This window comes from Heptranchias perlo, chromosome 29 (assembly GCF_035084215.1).
Source record: "Heptranchias perlo isolate sHepPer1 chromosome 29, sHepPer1.hap1, whole genome shotgun sequence".
Lineage (NCBI taxonomy): Eukaryota > Metazoa > Chordata > Chondrichthyes > Hexanchiformes > Hexanchidae > Heptranchias > Heptranchias perlo.
This window is the reverse complement of record NC_090353.1, coordinates 17,715,643-17,733,321: the sequence shown is the minus strand read 5'-3', so window position 1 is coordinate 17,733,321 and position 17,679 is coordinate 17,715,643. Positions and strand designations below refer to the sequence as shown.

Genomic DNA, 17,679 nt, shown 5'->3' with positions numbered 1-17,679 from the left:
AACCTTAACCCACACTGCAACGCCTCCAGCAATAAACTAACCTTAACCCCCCCTGCACCGCCTCCAGCAATAAACCAACCTTAACCGCCCCCTGCACCGCCTCCAGCAACAAACCAACCTTAACCCACCCTGCACCCACCTTCAGCAATAAACCAACCTTAACCGCCCCCTGCACCGCCTCCAGCAACAAACCAACCTTAACCCACACTGCACCCACCTTCAGCAATAAACCAACCTTAACCCACCCTGCACCGCCTTCAGCAATAAACCAACCTTAACCCACCCTGCACTGCCTCCAGCAATAAACCAACCTTAAACCACACTGCACCCACCTTCAGCAATAAACCAACCTTAACCCACCCTGCACCCACCTTCAGCAATAAACCAAACTTAACCCACACTGCACCCACCTTCAGCAATAAACCAACCTTAACCCACACTGCACCGCCTCCAGCAATAAACCAACCTTAAACCACCCTGCACCGCCTTCAGCAATAAACCAACCTTAACCCACACTGCACCGCCTCCAGCAATAAACCAACCTTAAACCACCCTGCACTGCCTCCAGCAATAAACCAACCTTAACCCACCCTGCACCACCTTCAGCAATAAACCAACCTTAACCCACCCTGCACCGCCTCCAGCAATAAACCAACCTTAAACCACCCTGCACCGCCTCCAGCAATAAACCAACCTTAACCCACCCTGCACCGCCTCCAGCAATAAACCAACCTTAACCCACCCTGCACCACCTCCAGCAATAAACCAACCTTAACCCACCCTGCACCGCCTCCAGCAACAAACCAACCTTAACTCACCCTGCACCGCCTCCAGCAATAAACCAACCTTAAACCACCCTGCACCGCCTTCAGCAATAAACCAACCTTAACCCACCCTGCACCACCTCCAGCAATAAACCAACCTTAACCCACCCTGCACCGCCTCCAGCAACAAACCAACCTTAACTCACCCTGCACCGCCTCCAGCAATAAACCAACCTTAACCCACCCTGCACCGCCTCCAGCAATAAACCAACCTTAACCCATTCTGCACCACCTGCAGCAATAAACCAACCTTAACCCACACTGCACCGCCTCCAGCAATAAACCAAACTTAACCCACACTGCACCCACCTTCAGCAATAAACCAACCTTAACCCACACTGCACCGCCTCCAGCAATAAACCAACCTTAACCCATTCTGCACCACCTGCAGCAATAAATCAACCTTAACCCACCCTGCACTGCCTCCAGCAATAAACCAACCTTAACCCACCCTGCACCGCCTCCAGCAATAAACCAACCTTAACCCACCCTGCACCGCCTTCAGCAATAAACCAACCTTAACCCACCCTGCACCACCTCCAGCAATAAACCAACCTTAACCCACCCTGCACCGCCTTCAGCAATAAACCAACCTTAACCCACCCTGCACCGCCTTCAGCAATAAACCAACCTTAACCCACCCTGCACCACCTCCAGCAATAAACCAACCTTAACCCACCCTGCACCGCCTCCAGCAATAAACCAACCTTAACCCATTCTGCACCACCTGCAGCAATAAATCAACCTTAACCCACCCTGCACCGCCTCCAGCAATAAACCAACCTTAGCCCACACTGCACCGCCTCCAGCAATAAACCAACCTTAACCCACCCTGCACCGCCTCCAGCAATAAACCAAACTTAACCCACCCTGCACCGCCTCCAGCAATAAACCAACCTTAACCCACACTGCACCGCCTCCAGCAATAAACCAACCTTAGCCCACACTGCACCGCCTCCAGCAATAAACCAACCTTAACCCACACTCCACCCACCTTAACCCACCCTGCACTGCCTCCAGCAATAAACCAACCTTAACCCATTCTCCACCACCTGCAGCAATAAACCAACCTTAACCCACCCTGCACTGCCTCCAGCAATAAACCAACCTTAACCCACCCTGCACCGCCTCCAGCAATAAACCAAACTTAACCCACACTGCACCCACCTTCAGCAATAAACCAACCTTAACCCACCCTGAAATAAAAACAGAAAATGGTGGAAATACTCAGCAAGTGAGGCAACCTCTGTGGAGAAAGAAACAGTGTTGACGTTTCAGGTCGAAGACCTTTCGTCAGAACTGGAAGATGTTAAAGAGTTAACACTTTTGAAAACTGAATTAAAAACTTAACTCTTTAACATCTTCCAATTCTGATGAAAGGTCTTCGACCTGAAATGCTAACTCTGTTTCTTTCTCTACAGATGCTGCCTTACTTGCTGAGTATCTCCAGCATTTTCTGTTTCTATTTCAGATTTCCAGCATCCACAGTATTTTGTTTTTGATTTAACCCACCCTACACCACCTTCGACAATAAAGTATTTTAGACCCAGATCGCACAACTCCAGGATTAATCTATCAACAGCAACAACTATTTAGCATCTTTAATGTAGAAAACATCCCAAGACCAGTCACAGATGCATAGGGGAAAAGTGATTGCTGACTCAAAGAAGACAGGATTAGGAGGGTCAAAGGGGTGGATTTGAAGGGGGGTCTTAAAGGAAGAAAGGGAGGTGGAGAGAGAATGGATTTAGGGAGGGAATTCCAGAGTATGAGGTCAAGGCAGCTGAAGGCATCGCTGCCAATGGTGGGATGAAGGGAAGGTATAATGCATATAATACCCAGAGTCAGAGGAATGGAAAGTTTGCGGATGAGTTGTAGGGCTGGAAGAGGTTACAGAGATAGGGAGGGGTGAGGCCATGGAGGGATTTAAGCACAAGGAGCAAAATCTTTGGAGGAACAGGAGCCAATGTACACCATTGAGGAAAGGGGATTTAGAGCAGGATAGGATACAGGCAGCAGATGTTTGGATGAACTGTAGTTTGTGAAGGATGGGAGGCCAGCAAGGAGAGCATTGGAGTAATCGGGTCTGGAGCTGACAATAGCATGTTTGAGGGTTTCAGTGGCAGATGGGCTGAGGTGGACGATGTTATGGAGCGGGAAATAGGTTAGGGTTCCCATCCCTCCTGGAATGACCGGGTGTTTCCTGGAATCAGGGTTTCCTCCCGAGTGCTGCCTTCAGCAGCCCGGGAGATCAGCAATTCAAATTTCTTGCCGCAGTGCCCCCCCTCCCCCCCCCCCACCTTCCTGCAACATCACCAGCTGCTGTTGGAGAAGCCTCCGGTTCGGTGTCGTCACCCGCCTCCAGCAATAAACCAACCTTAACCCATCCTGCACCACCTCCAGCAATAAACCAACCTTAACCTTGTCGGGAGGGCGCTGGAGAGTTGGGAATTGGAGGGCTCGGCATTCGAGGAGTCTCAGCAATCGGGGCCGGGGGTCCCTGAAATAATGGGGGATCACTGAAATGGGGGGCTTTGAAATGGGGGTCTCTCTGAAATGGGGTTCCTCGGTTTCCCCTCTTCTCCTGCTCATGGGTGGCCTCCTGGTTCTCGGAATTTCTCGTACAACAGCTGCTGGCATGAAACCACATCAAAAATACTCAACTACAGGGGTCCCAACCTTTATAAGTTAAATGCAATAACATTTGTAGATGTCACGTGATCAGGCATCACACATTCAGGTGTCATGCGATCAGAATGTCACGTGATCATAGGCCAGGGATGTCTCCAACCAGAGTTGATAACCCTAGCATAGGTGGTTTTTGTGATGGAGAGGATATGGAGTCTGAAGCTCTACTTGGGGTCGAACAGGACACCAAGATTGCGAACAATCTGGTTCAGCTTGGGAACGAGATGGAGTCAATGGCGGGAACCGAAGATGATGGCTCCAATGTTCTCAATGTTTCGCTGGAGGAAATTATTGCTCATCTAAGGCACGATATTGAATGAACAATCTGACAGCACATCATCGCCTCAGCCATAAACCCACCCTGCACAACAAAACATATATAGCATCCTTAACATAGAAAAACGTCCCAAGTTCCAACACAAGAAGTCAAATCCTGTAAAGCGGTGCAGGTGTACACTCTTGTCTGTACAGTGATGTATGACATATAAGATTCATTTCTCTTTTAATTCCTGCATGTTTTCTTTAATGCAGTTACCTAGTTCACCAAGTACACACCATGGCTTATTTTCTGCATTGGGAAGCCACCCAGTGGTTTGGCACCCAGAGCTAGACAGCAGCAGCTGGGTGGCCTCGAGAGCTACTTTGGGAACTTGTATTTGCAGAAAGATCTGCTCAGGAAAGATTAGTGTGGGAATATCTTGTGTTACAGAGGAGCACAGGATATAGTTCAATCATCCAAGGTAACCTTTAACTCCCTTTCCCAGTTAAGCTCTTGCAGCCCCTTTTGGACCATTTTTCTCATTGAAACTGGGTAAATTTTAGGATGAGATGTCCCAGAGAGGGAGAGTCAGTCACAGAAAGTCACAAAGTCCTTACTTTTTGTTCCTTTCTGGTTTTGTTTTTAAATTTGAATAGTGAACGATGAGGAACATTTGGTGGGTTGGGGGCTGGTTGGTTGGAATTGATGGGGTTCAGTCCCATGGGCACAATTTGCACTCCGCTACCTCATCGAAGTGGCTATCAGTAATGTGTGAGCCTAGACAGTGAGTATGCCAGTTTATTTGACTATGGGAAACATCACAGCTGAGCCCAATCCTGCCCTCACCTGATGCCTCCCCCAACCCATCATACACACACACACACACATATATATACAATGATTGGATGCAAGAGCCATGGCTGACTTTCCCCTCCATAACTCAGGGCCAATGTAGAGAACTGTAGTGCTTCAACTCCTGCCCCTGTTGAGACAAGTGCAGAGTTGGGATCAGGACTTTGAGCCTCCTGCTCTCTCTGGTTCAGCTACTCACTGGATAAACTCAGAGCCATTGGCGCAGCTCTCCCCGATCCTTCAACTGTTTTTTTCAAAAAATATACTTTAGTCATAAAATTTGCAACAATACATACAATACAGTTGTAATATCACATTTCAAACATACACAATACAGATTATACAATTTGCAAGATACATAAAGTACAGTTAAAATATGATTCCAACAATACAGATACACATTGTACATAATTACAGTTCATGACACTCTAGGGTGCCTCATTGCATCACAATCAATACAGCTTATTGATTACAGATTCATTACAAGTACATTACATTTCATTACATAAATTTGTATTTTACATCTGCCCGAGGGGGTTTTTTCCTCATTGCAGCCTCTCGGTATACAATGGCGGGAAGGCTCTAAATGGTTGCCTTTCCCCACAGAGCCTTTGCGGCGGCCGCACCCAGCTTCAGTGTGTCCCTCAGCACGTAGTCCTGGACCTTGGAATGTGCAGTCAGCAACACTCAGTCGAGGACAGCTCCTTGCACTGGAAGACCAGCAAGTTTTGGGCAGACCAAAGGACGTCTTTCACCGAGTTGATGGTCTTCCAGCGGCAGTTGATGTCTGTCTCGGTGTGCGTCCCTGGGAACAGCCCGTAGAGCACAGAGTCCTGTGTTACGGAACTGCTCGGGACAAACCTGGACAGATACCACTGCATCTCTCTCCAGACCTTCTTTGCAAAGGCACATTCCGGAAGAAGATGGGTGACGGTATCCTTCAACTGTTGAAGTACCTCCCAGCTGCGAGCTTCAATAACTTCTTCAAACAACGTCTCTTCCCTTCTAGTATTAGCGCTCACCATTTAAGTCATTCTTAAGAGAAGTTGATAAAAATTGATAGAAACAAACTAATGATTGGCGTTCATCTCTTCTCTTTCAGGTGTGCCAGATTTGAAGTTTGGTTTCTCTCCTTTTTTTGGATTTTTCATTACATACAAACATACAAAAAAGGACAGGAAAAGACCAACTGGTCCATCCAGCCTGTCCCATTCAGATATGATGTAGCCTACACCATCAACCCACCCCCCAATCACGCAATCTCCTGGGAAAGGTGAAAAAACCCTCGGTCAATTTAGGAAAAAACTCTTGGAAATTCCTCTTCAAACCCCAAAGGCAGTCAAGCAAGCTTTGGGAGACTGCAGTAACTGACAGATGAATTCCTGCTCGCCCCATCTACTTTCTATATCTTGAGATGTCTTCTACTCACAGGAGCTTCTCCAACTTCCTTTTAAAGGTCTATAGCGAATCCAGATCGCTGCATATTCTGGCAATCTATTCCAGAGGCTGATGACTCTGCAAAGGAAATACTTCCTGCATCCAACTTAACTCTGTGTTTTCTTATTTTGTATTGATGCCGCAGTCTTCCCCTCTCTATCCAGCTCAAATAATCTATCCACCCAAACAGAACCTATTCCCCTTCAGCATTTTAAAGACCTCAATTATATCCCCCCAAAGTCTATATTTCTCCAGTGAAAAAAAACCCTCAGTTCCTTGAAACTGCCCTAATAACTAAGAGCCCTAAGAGTAGGTGTCACAGTTCAAGATTCTTTGGACATTTTTTGACAGAAAGGACTTGGACACAATCTCTTTTAAAATGCTCTCTGACTAAAAGGTTGCCTAAAAGGGACTGGCTTCTCAAGACAGCCCCATGTCAAGTCAGCTGATAGGGTTAGATGAAGAGAAATGGGAGGAGGCTCGAGTGGAGCATAAGCGTCGGCATAGACCAGCTGGGCCAAATGGCTTATTTCTGTGCTGTAGACTCTATGTAATTCTATATTGGGTTATGGATCCACAGTCATACGAGAGGTAATTAAAGTGTGAGATAAGAAGTTGTTTCTCTCCAAAACAAAATAATGGACGAGTTGTTGTTGTGTCCGGTCATTCAGAAAGATGTCTCACACCTTGGACTTGGAAATCTTTTTTAATCTCTGTGCCGGCAGGGGGAGGGCCTTTCAAAAAAACAGAACACAGACACCAAAAAGGAAGTCAAGCAGCAGGAGGCTGCACAGGGAAAGGACCTTTGTGCCGGATGGCGGGACAGTGTGCAGAGAGGTCATTCATTTACGTTGACCAAGGTGACCCATTGGCATGGGCTAGCACTCACACGTCTTTGTTTTTGTAACAGGAACGAAAGTAGTACCGATTGTATCAAGTGACTCTCGTCATATTTGTTGTCATGTAGATTTTACCTACTGTGGAACAAAGCAGCTTACGTTTCTAACCAAACTTCGCCTCACTTAAGGTTAGCTCAATCCACCTTTGGAGATTAAAGGCATACCGGTCCAGATTACAAGGGAATTTCATTGTTACACTACTGCACAAGTAGATATAGGGCAGTGGGAGCCTACTTCCATAAAAAAGTAGGTGCTCAGGTCTCTTATGGCAGTGACTGACACCATTGAACCTGAGAAGCTATCTATGGCAGAGCAGAATTCCTAACAGTGGGCATCATTCTGGTGGCCCTCCTCTAGGCTTTATCCATGGCCTCAATATCCCCCAACATGTAAGGGCACCAAAAAAGGGCACTGTATTCTAAATGTTGCCGTAGCAAGGCCTTGTATATGGTATCATATTTCCAGTTTTGTATTTAACCCGTCCTCGCTATACATCCTAGCACCTTAATCACTTTCTCTACACCCTCGTGACATTAGTCATGGACTTGCAATGATTCATAAACTACGACCCCCCACCTGCAAACCAGGTCCCTCTCCCTCTCCTTCATCTCTTTTGTCCTGTTAACTTGTGATCTTTACCTGTTCTCCCCTCTCCCTGTTATAATCAATCCTGTGAAGGGACATGGGCACCCCTAGTTGAATGTGCCAGTTCGGAATCAGTACCTGTTGTGCATTTCCAGCATTTTCTGTTTTTATTTTCCATTTCCACACCTGCACTTTTTTCTTTCATCTCAACAGGCCTCTTTGTTGAGTACTCACTTTGCAATTACATATAAATCTCATTCAAGAATACACCATAATACCATCTGATTATTTAGAAAGTGCACATTAATCTGTATTACAGCTCCCTGATCTTCCATTTTTAATAGCTTTGTCTGAATTGCTAAGAATATACAAATAAAAGTTCAAACAAGTTCTCTGATGGCTCAGTGTAACACAAACCCCCACAGAGTTGGAGGTCCCAGGTTCAATCACTGGCCTGTGCTGAGTTAGATGATCTTAGTTGGCGCTGCTCTAATTGGCCTTACCCCCCAGGGCTGAGGGGGGGTGGCGTTCAGCCAGTGTTCACACTTCTGGTTATTATCCAGTGACCTCTGCTGGAATATATAGGTGCTTATGTTGGGTAAGGACAGGGTCTGGCTCGGCTGTGTTATCCCTCCATGGCAAAACGGTCTGCTGACGCTCACTGTCTAGACGCGCATATGGCTTACCACCTTCCCACGCTGTACAACTGAGCCCTGCCACTGCCTTCCCACGCTGTATAATTAAGTCCTGCTACTGGTCTCCCACGCTGTATAATTAAGTCCTGCTACTGGTCTCCCACGCTGTATAACTGAATCCTGCCACTGCTCTCCCACGTTATACAACTGCTCAGCTGGCACTGCAGTTCCTGATGCTGAGTAAAAGGCCTTGAGAGTACATTATTAGAGCTATAGTAGGAATTTTCAATGAACGTCACAAATATTTAAACAAGTAGCTACATTATTAATGGAGATGTCCATTGGTTACAGAGAATTGCTGTTTTATCCTCTCCATTTTTAGTAATTTAATTTCTCCCTCTGGGCCTGGTCATGATACTAGGAGCCCAGTCCTCAACCACAAAAAGATCCAACCAAAAGCTGTATATTTCTTGGTGGGGGCATGTGTTTCAATTTATTCTTTCGACATTTCATCATAGAGAGGGCCTGTGATCATGTTAACTGACAGTGTGACTCAGCTGAATCTGGTGGGAATGTACTCTTTACCATCCTGTTACAAACTGAACTGGGAAAGTCCGACATTGCAGAGTTTTGAAAATACAGCACTGCAACACAATCAGCTACAATGATTGCTTAAAAATGTGTCATGTATTTAAATCAATGTAAATGTAAATATATGACCCTCCCTTCCTTCCACAGTCTTTGGGTTTAAAACCTAAACTTGGTGTCACCTAGTCATACTCCTGGGCATGTTTTCCCAGACTGGCACTTTTAAGGCTAATTGTTAATCCTAGACAAACTATCCCAGAGATGGGTAAGGGTAATTGTTAATCTTGGGCATACTATCCCAGAGATGGGTAAGAGTAATTGTTAATCTTGGGCACACTATCCCAGAGATGGGATTAATAAGGATAATTATTAATCCTGGGCACACTATCCTAGTTTTTAGTTTATTGGAGTCTTAGCCTGTTTATGGAAACTACCTTTAGGCAGTGAACACAAGATAGATGAGTTGGGAAAGAACCCGAATCCTAGCACCTATGTATTTGGGTATCGGTAAGATGTGTAATTTTTTTTACAATATAGCAGCCACCTGATATATTGCTGCAGGAAATCCAATGCATCAGAGCGATGGGTGAACTGTGGGGTGTTTACGCTGCAGCACCAATATGGTAAATGTCAGTAACCGCACTCCAAGTACTGGACTACTCGCGAGCAACGTCACGGGACATCTGCTAGTAACTACTTAAAAAAGTGCAAACTAAACAAGCTGAAACACCTCTAAAATAAACACATATGAAGCAGATGTGTGCTTCGTGCTGTGGCCTGCTCACCACACCTGCCAGCAACATACTCAAGCAGCTACACAACAAATTGAAGATTTGCATTTTAGCTGTGGCTTGCCAGATGCCTCACCATGGGGGTGGTCAACCCTGGCCGCCTGCCTCTCTTCTGCGGTATTCTCCATGGTCTTGGAGAGGGGACATGCGGTGTCTGCTGGCATGCTTGAGGCCTTTTGCGACAGATGGGCACCGCGGGGTCTTTTCGTCACTGATAACAACATTCTGATTTAGTTGGGAAGGTTCCCTTCGACTCTGTTGGCATTTTTTGTTTTGCTAACGTTGAGCTTCTTTTCGTTTGATTGGACCATGTGTGTCTTTCCTATATTAGTGGTGCCTAAAATGGAGCCCTTGTGCTGATTCTTGTTTGGTGACCCTGGAGTCACCCTTATTGGTCCATCAAAATAGGCCAGAATGTCAGACAGAACTCTGGCCTCCAGCCCGAGTGTCTGCTGTCTGAATCGGGCTAAATATAAAAGCACCAGGCCAGGGGAAAATGGACTGCGAGCCTACAAGCCCCAGGGACCAGGATCCGGTCACGGACACCGTCCTTGAAGTTGGCCAGAGGCTTTTCAATGTCAACAGAGGCGTGCTGTCGTCGGCCAGCCGGTATTTTCAGGCCATGTTCTACGGGGGCACCAGGGAAAGGTCAGAGAGTCACATTGTGCTGAAAGGGGTGGACCCCGAGGCCTTCCGGCTGCTCCTGGGCTTTGCTGAGGGCGGCCGGGTGACCGTGGACCGGCAGAATGTGACCACCTTGCTGGAAGCGGCCGATTTCCTGCACTTTGACCGAGTGAAGCTGCTGTGCACCAAGTTCCTGGAGCGGGAGCTGCGTGTGTGCAACTGTGTGGGGGCCTGGGCCTACGCCTGGCGCTTCATGTGCCCGGGCCTGAAGGCCGCCGCCCGCGGGGTGGCCCTCACCCACCTGGCCGACCTCATGGCCGAGGAAGAAGAGTTCCTGCAACTTTCGAAAGAGGCTTTAGCGGATCTTTTGGCCAGCGACGACCTGTACGTGACCAAAGACGACGAGGTCTTCGAGGCGGTGATGAAGTGGGTGAGCCACCACTCCAGCACAGAGGGCGACTTCCTGGAGTTGGTGGGATTGGTGAGAGTCCCGTTTATGAGCCTCTCTTTCCTCGACCTGCTGGTTAAACGGTCCAAGCGCAGTGTGGAGGATGACACTTACATCAGGCTTTTGAAAATATTAAACCGCAACCTTCCCCGGAGCTGGACAGCGGCCCACTCCCTCCCCCAAAACAGTAGGAGCCATGAGACTATGTACGTTCTGGGGGGGAAACACGACCGAGAACAGCAGGAACTATTTCAGTTTCATCCTAAAACCAACACATGGCAAGTCTGCTCTCCTCTCCGGCGCAGGAACCTCATCCAATACGCAGTAGCAGCAGTAGGTAACGCAAAATTAATCGTGTGTGCAAAGTAACTGTGGAGTTAGTCACTTGACATAGTTCTAGGGTTTGGGGTAGTTTATGAAGTTAACCAGCTATTTAATGAAATTTATTATGTTTTAAAGTTAGTTAAAAACATATTTCAGTGCCCATCAAGTGATGCATGTCAATGCTGGGGCATGAAAGACTTCCATTTCAAGCACCCAGTATCAGAATCAAGTGTAGAAGGAGCTTTACTCTGCATGGGTTCAGTGTGAAGCTCCCTCTACACTGTCCCATCAAACACTTGCAGGTCTGGTGCAGCACTAGTTAGGTGCAGAATAACAACCCCTCCACACTGCCCCAAACTCAATTTACTTAGGACCTTTATATTTTTTTTCCAAAAAATATACTTTATTCATAAAATTTGCAGCAGTACATACAATACAGTTGTCATATCACTTTCCAAACGTACACAATACAGATTATACAATTTGCAGGTTCGTCAAGTACAGTTCAATGAACACATTGGACATAATTACAGTTCATGACACTCTAGGGTGTCTCATTGCATCATACTCAACACAGATTATTGCTTACAGATTCATTTCAGGTACATTACAGCAATTTGAATTTTACATTCTGCCCGAGGGGGTTTTTCCCTGATTGCAGCCCCTCGGTTTACAATGGCGGGAAGGCTCTAAACGGTTGCCTTTCCCCACAGGGCCTTTGCGGCGGCCGCACCCAGCCTCAGTGCATCCCTCAGCACGTAGTCCTGGACCTTGGAATGTGCCAGTCTGCAACACTCGGTCGAGGACAGCTCCTTGTGCTGGAAGACCAGCAAGTTTCGGGCAGACCAAAGGGCGTCTTTCACCGAGTTGATGGTCTTCCAGCAGCAGCTGATGTCCGTCTCAGTGTGCGTCCCCGGGAACAGCCCGTAGAGCACAGAAACCTGTGTTACGGAACTGCTTGGGACGAACCCGGACAGATACCACTGCATCTCTCTCCAGACCTTCTTTGCAAAGGCACATTCCATAAGGAGATGGGTGACGGTCTCGTCTCCACCGCAGCCTCCTCTGGGACAGCGCGCGGTGGCGCTGAGAGCCCGGGAGTGCATGAAGGATCTGACGGGAAGGGCCCTTCTCACCACCAGCCAAGCTAGGTCTTGGTGCTTGTTTGAAAGCTCTGGCGATGAGGCGTTCTGCCAAATGACATTGACAGTCTGCTCGGGGAACCAACCGACAGGATCCACCATCTCCTTTTCCCGCAGGGTCTCGAGGACGTTACGTGCGGACCACTTGCTGATCGCCTTGTGGTCAAAGGTGTTTTCCTGCACAAACCTTTCCACGCAGGACAGGTGGGGCGGAACGGTCCAACTGGACGGAGCGTTCCGTGGCAGCGTGGCCAGGCCCATCCCTCTCAACACCGGGGACAGGTAGAACCTCAGCACGTAGTGACACTTTGTGTTTGCGTACTGAGGGTCTATGCACAGCTTGATGCAGCCGCACACAAAGGTGGCCATCAGGATGAGGGCCACGTTGGGCACGCCTTTCCCCCCTTTCTCTGGAGATTTGTACATCGATCTCCAGACAAAGTGGAAGATGGCTCGGGTGACTGTCGCGGCGCAGGAGCGAGGTATGGGCCAGACCTGCGCCACGTACAGCAACACCGAGAGCACCTCGCACCTGATGACCAGGTTCTTGCCCACCACAGCAACCCATTTCACATTACAATCAGGTAGAAAAGGATTTATGTGCTTGTTGACTAATCCTTTGAAATATGTAGCATCTTTTTTTAATTGAATGGGAAATAATCAGTCATGTGTGCATAGTCACTAAATAACAAAGATGAGGCATCAGAACACAAACTGTTTTACAGATCAATACCTCAAGTCAAAGAATGTGAGCAAGGAAGTGATATTCCTCTTAATGAAAAATGGCCGATGCTATTTATTCTGTGTAATTAACAACCCAGGAATTAGATGGTAAGAAAGTGTGGCTTTAAAACGTGCAATATCTAGGAATGTAATTGCTTTGGAGGGCTATTAATTCCAGGGAAAGCGTGCATGGATTCCCAGCTATTGCAAGTTGTAAAGCTGCACATTCTTGTGATTTTTGTTTGCAGTTCGTTCAACACAGAAAGAAAAAACCAGGCATTGCCCTCTTTTCTGCAAGCTGTTGGGTAAAAGTCTGGGAGATTATCCATTTTCAGTCTGTACAAACCCTGATCCCAACAGGTTTCCCATTCTGGGATTAAGCTGTGCTGTGTATGTTTCTGTAACAGGGAATTTCATCTTTGTGACGGGCGGGTACTTCCGAGATGAGGTGGTGTGGTACTGTGTGGACTGGGTGCTGATTTATAACGACTGGGAAAACAGCTGGATGGAAGGACCCCCCATGAAGAAGTCTCGAAGCTGCCACTGTGCGGCCGGGGTCGGGATGTGCCTTTACGTGCTGGGAGGGAACGCTGACTCGGCCATTATCGCGGACGTCGAGCGACTGCCACTGACGGACATGGAGTGGGAGGGCATGCAGCCCATGGTGCAACCCGTGGAGAGGGCCGCAGTGGTCAGCGTCGGCGCCAAGATCTACGTCCTGTGCGGACTGGATGAAAATAGTGACGTCTACAGTGGGGTGCAGCGGCTGGACGTGGACAGTGACGTTTGGGACGTGATCTCCTTCTCCCCTCTTCCTCGGTAAGTTCTGTTTCATTTTCGTGAGGGATTTTATTAATTAGGCAACATCTTTTGCAGTTATGTACAGGTCTTCAGCTACCCCGATGGCTTTAAGCTTAGGTGGATCCTGTTTAACGTTAGCTTTGCCTGTGATAGGCTGTAAGTGAGTGTAAGGTAGCTGCACTCTACCAGAAGTCTTAGAATTAAACACAGATCAGCAGCACCGTCACTGACACTGTGGCATTTTCTTTACCTGTTTAGGTACGACCTCTGTGCCACCTTGCTGAATGGTGCAATATACGTAGTGGGAGGTCAGACGTTCCGTCTGGACATAGACACTGACGAGTGGACTCCAGTGGACGAGGAATGCTTGAATCAAAAGTTCTTCTGTGGTTGTGCTACTGTTAACGGAAAAACCTTTTTCCTTGGGGAGAGGAGAGGGAACACGTCGATCCCAAACATGGTTCTCTTCGACCCTTACACAGACACCTGTCAGGTGGTGGATGCGGACCTGCCCTGCCCTCTCCCTGTACAAGGCTGTGTGTCTATCCAAAAGTTCAGCGTGAGGGCTTGAGTCTACTAAGACACGATTTAAGAGGGGATAAGTCGTTTGTATTGCTGGTCTCGGCTCAGTGCTACCGGCAGACAATGGGGCCGAGACTTTAGAATCTCAGCGCCAGCTTTACCAAAACACAGCAAAACGCGATCGCTACTGCACTGGGGATGCCTAGTAACAGAATCTGGGGTCCTTACTGGCACTATCTAATGTACCATCAAAAGACACCATTAACTGAGACCAACATCCTAATAATCCAGGTAGTAAGCATTAATTAAAAGCTTCTACTCATGGGCTGTTCCCTCCATGGCTGCATATCCTGCTCTCTCTGACAGCTGAATTTTATTTCTTTCCTTTCCCTTTTTCGCTTCCAGACTCTATCGCCTCAGTCCTCTCCTATCCCATCCTCCAGCCTCCATCAATTTCAGCTCATCCAAAACTCCACTGCCTGTATCCTACCCCACACCAGGCCTTGTTTGCCCATCACCTCCATCCTTACTGACCTATATTGGCTCCCGGTCCCCCAATGCCTCAAATTTAAATCCCTCCATGGCAACACTCCTCCCCATCTCTGTGACCTCTCCCAGCCCTTTGACCCACCCACTGAACTCTGGTCTCTTGTGCATCCGTCACCCCACCAGTGGCAGCCGTGCCTTCAGCCACCGAGGCCCCGTTCTTTGGAATTCCCTCCCTAGACGCCTCTCCCTCTCTGCTCCGTTAAGACCCTCCTTAAAACCTACCTCTTTGACCAAGATTTTGGTTACCTCTGCTACCTTTCTTTGCCTGAGCATCCATCTTGCTTATGCCTTGGGACATCGTTCTAATTTAAAGATGCTATATAAGTGCAAGTTGTTTTTATATGACACTACTTGTTCCTGCTGATCTACAGCTGGCAGGAACCAATACAATGAGCCGTTGATCCCTTCGATGGGTTTTGTTTCAGTTTATTGTCTGTGTATTCCGGACTGGAAGAACATTTAGAAGTTGTGTTTCCTGCAGCTAGTTACAGCATCACTGAAATACAATGAGAAAAGTTCAATAGAAGGGGATGAGCACAGAATACAGAATAGATGAGAAAGTCGGGAAATCAGATTCTTTGAATAAATTAACAGGATTAAATGGTTACATTCCGACAGGGGAAAATACCACTGATCAGGAGGAGTGTGTTGTAATCTGAGTCATCTTATTTTCCCACATCACCCCCAACTGCAACTAGCATTTAGAAAGCACCTTTAATACAGTAAAACATCCCAAGGTGCTTCACAGGAGCGTTATCAAACAAAATTTGACACCGAGCCATAAGATGTTAGGACAGGTGACCAAAAGTTTGGTCAGAGGTAGGTTTTAAGGAGCGTCTTAAAAGGAGAGGCGGAGAGGTTTAGGGAGGGAATTCCAGAGCTTAGGGCCGAGGCACAGCCGCCAATGGTGGAGCGATTAAAATGGGGGATGCACAAGAGGCCAGAATTGGAAGAACCCTTGAATCCCCACTTCACGGCCGCACACAGCTGGGGGTGGAACGAGGGCTACTTATCAGCCACATCGGCACATAAACTTCTGGGTACTCTTTTAAAAAAAAAATTTACTGAAATTAAAACATCTAATGTGACCTTACTGTACTAACATTATTCTAGAAATACACTGCAGGCCCTTCAGCATCAGAAAGAAAAGACAGGCCAGTGTTGAGGGTGGGAGCCATGATTGAGGTCTAATGAAGGGGTCTCGGCCTGAAATGTTAACCTACCTTTTCTATCTTAGACACTGAGGAACGTGCTGTGTATTTCCAGAATTTCCTATTTTTGTTTCGGATGTCCAGCATTTCTATTCACCCTCGCGATTAGACTTTAGTTTCAAATTTACTCCCTCTCTATTTAGAGCAGGCTGGACATTTTTAATCACGTTTGATTAATTTTACCATCCTCAGCCTTGACACTGAAGCTCTGGGCATCTTTCTGGCACGAGTTACCAGTTGTTGCTGGTGGTCAGTGACTCCAGGAGTTGGGTTACTAGAACCACATAGAATCATTGAAATTACAGTACAGGAAGCAGCCATTTGGCCCATCGAGCCTGTGCCAGCTCTTCAAGTGGAGCTATCTGCTCCAATCCCCATCTACTGTTCCTAATGAGTCAAAGTATTTTTTTTTTAAGAACCACTCCTGTCGAGATTGTGAAATTAGCTGAGAGCAGAACATCATCTGGCACTGGGTGTTAAAGGCATCTGTGACTTCACTGCAACGGAAAGAGTAATACACCGGAAATCTCCTCGGGAGTTCTGCCGATCGGTCACCGTAACATTGGCAGAGACCCTACTCCTGTCTATTTCAGGGTTTCTGCTGATTGCAAGAACCACGAGGAAATTCCTGCATATAAACTCCAATTACAGGTGGGAACATTGAATGGTCAGCCTATGTTCATTTTTGGAACTAACTATGTGTGACACCTCAGTGTATCAGCAGCAACACCACATCAACCCTGACACTATCCATATGACACACCAGACTGTGGCACCAGACCAGCTCCCAACATGTCAGGCCCCGACGTCACATTAGCGTGACCCCAATTCAGTCCCTGAATCAGTGTGCGCCATCGATTCAGTTCCTGACATCACCTCAGCCCCTTACATTAGTGATAGCCTTGGCCTGACCCACAGTTGATAAGCATGAGTGCTCCCTCTGATGGTTTGGATGGGAAGTGGCAATATTTACCACAGCTAAGTTACTGACTATAGAGGCTGAATAAAGCTGTGGTGTTCTTCCCACTGCTGGAACTACCAGACCATGTCATGGTAAAGGACAAGACTTGTCCCTGGCACATATTCTCTTCCAAATCTGAAATGAATAGTTTTGTATTGTCTAGAAAGTTCCAGTATAACAGTGCCTCAAATAGCAGAGGCTGTATTAGAAAAAACACAATTTGGAAACAGCAAAGAATGTTTATCAACTCAATTTTCCTCATGCTGAAATATTTTTGACTTGGAAGAAATAGTTTTGTAGTGATTCTATTTAAATTTTAAAAGAATAAAAAAGTATTTTTGAACAGGCAGCACTGAATGGAAGCAATTTTTGAGTGTGTTGGTACAGGCCTGGGCTGGGCTGGGCTGCTACAGGTCTGTTAAGACAGAGGTATGTGTGTGTTTTTAACCCCCTATTTATGGTCTAATAAAAAGCCAGGAAATAAAATAAATTGTAAAGAATTCTGTTTAAAGGCTTCTATAGAGTGTGTAACTCCTGCAGGGTTACCAATCCGGAAACACTGCTTTCACTGAACTCTGCTCCTTCTATCAGCCGACCAGAGCTATTTGCAGTGAGACATCTGCTCCATGGCATCAATAATTTGTTTCTACACACATATCCGAATAGCTAAAGAGCAAATACTACTCCCAGTCAGTGGACATTGAAAACAAAATGTGTGAACTGTGGAAGTTTTTTTAAAATTGCAATATTATTGCTCACATATGGTGGAGTCAGTAAATACTTCAGTAACCCAACTCCCAGTCGGGTAAGTAAATT

The 17,679-nt window shown here is 47.0% G+C and overlaps 1 protein-coding gene across 1 annotated transcript; it reads left to right on the top strand.

Annotated features, from left to right (window-relative positions):
• The first annotated feature begins 10,012 nt into the window (after window positions 1-10,012).
• Window positions 10,013-16,124, top strand: LOC137299450 (kelch-like protein 23). Its single transcript, XM_067968186.1, has 3 exons — window positions 10,013-10,967; window positions 13,227-13,638; window positions 13,879-16,124. The coding sequence occupies exons 1-3, from the start codon at window positions 10,055-10,057 to the stop codon at window positions 14,189-14,191; spliced, it is 1,638 nt and encodes a 545-aa protein (XP_067824287.1). The 5' UTR covers window positions 10,013-10,054; the 3' UTR covers window positions 14,192-16,124.
• Window positions 16,125-17,679: the final 1,555 nt, after the last annotated feature.

What these genes read in the sequence shown, in the direction of transcription:
- LOC137299450 (XM_067968186.1), top strand. Translation starts at nt 10,055, where the DNA reads ATGGACTGCGAGCCTACAAGCCCCAGGGACCAGGATCCGGTCACGGAC. An exon ending in ATACGCAGTAGCAGCAGTAG is followed by an intron (nt 10,968 to 13,226) that starts GTAACGCAAAAT and finishes TTTCTGTAACAG; the next exon opens with GGAATTTCATCTTTGTGACG. An exon ending in TCCTTCTCCCCTCTTCCTCG is followed by an intron (nt 13,639 to 13,878) that starts GTAAGTTCTGTT and finishes TTACCTGTTTAG; the next exon opens with GTACGACCTCTGTGCCACCT.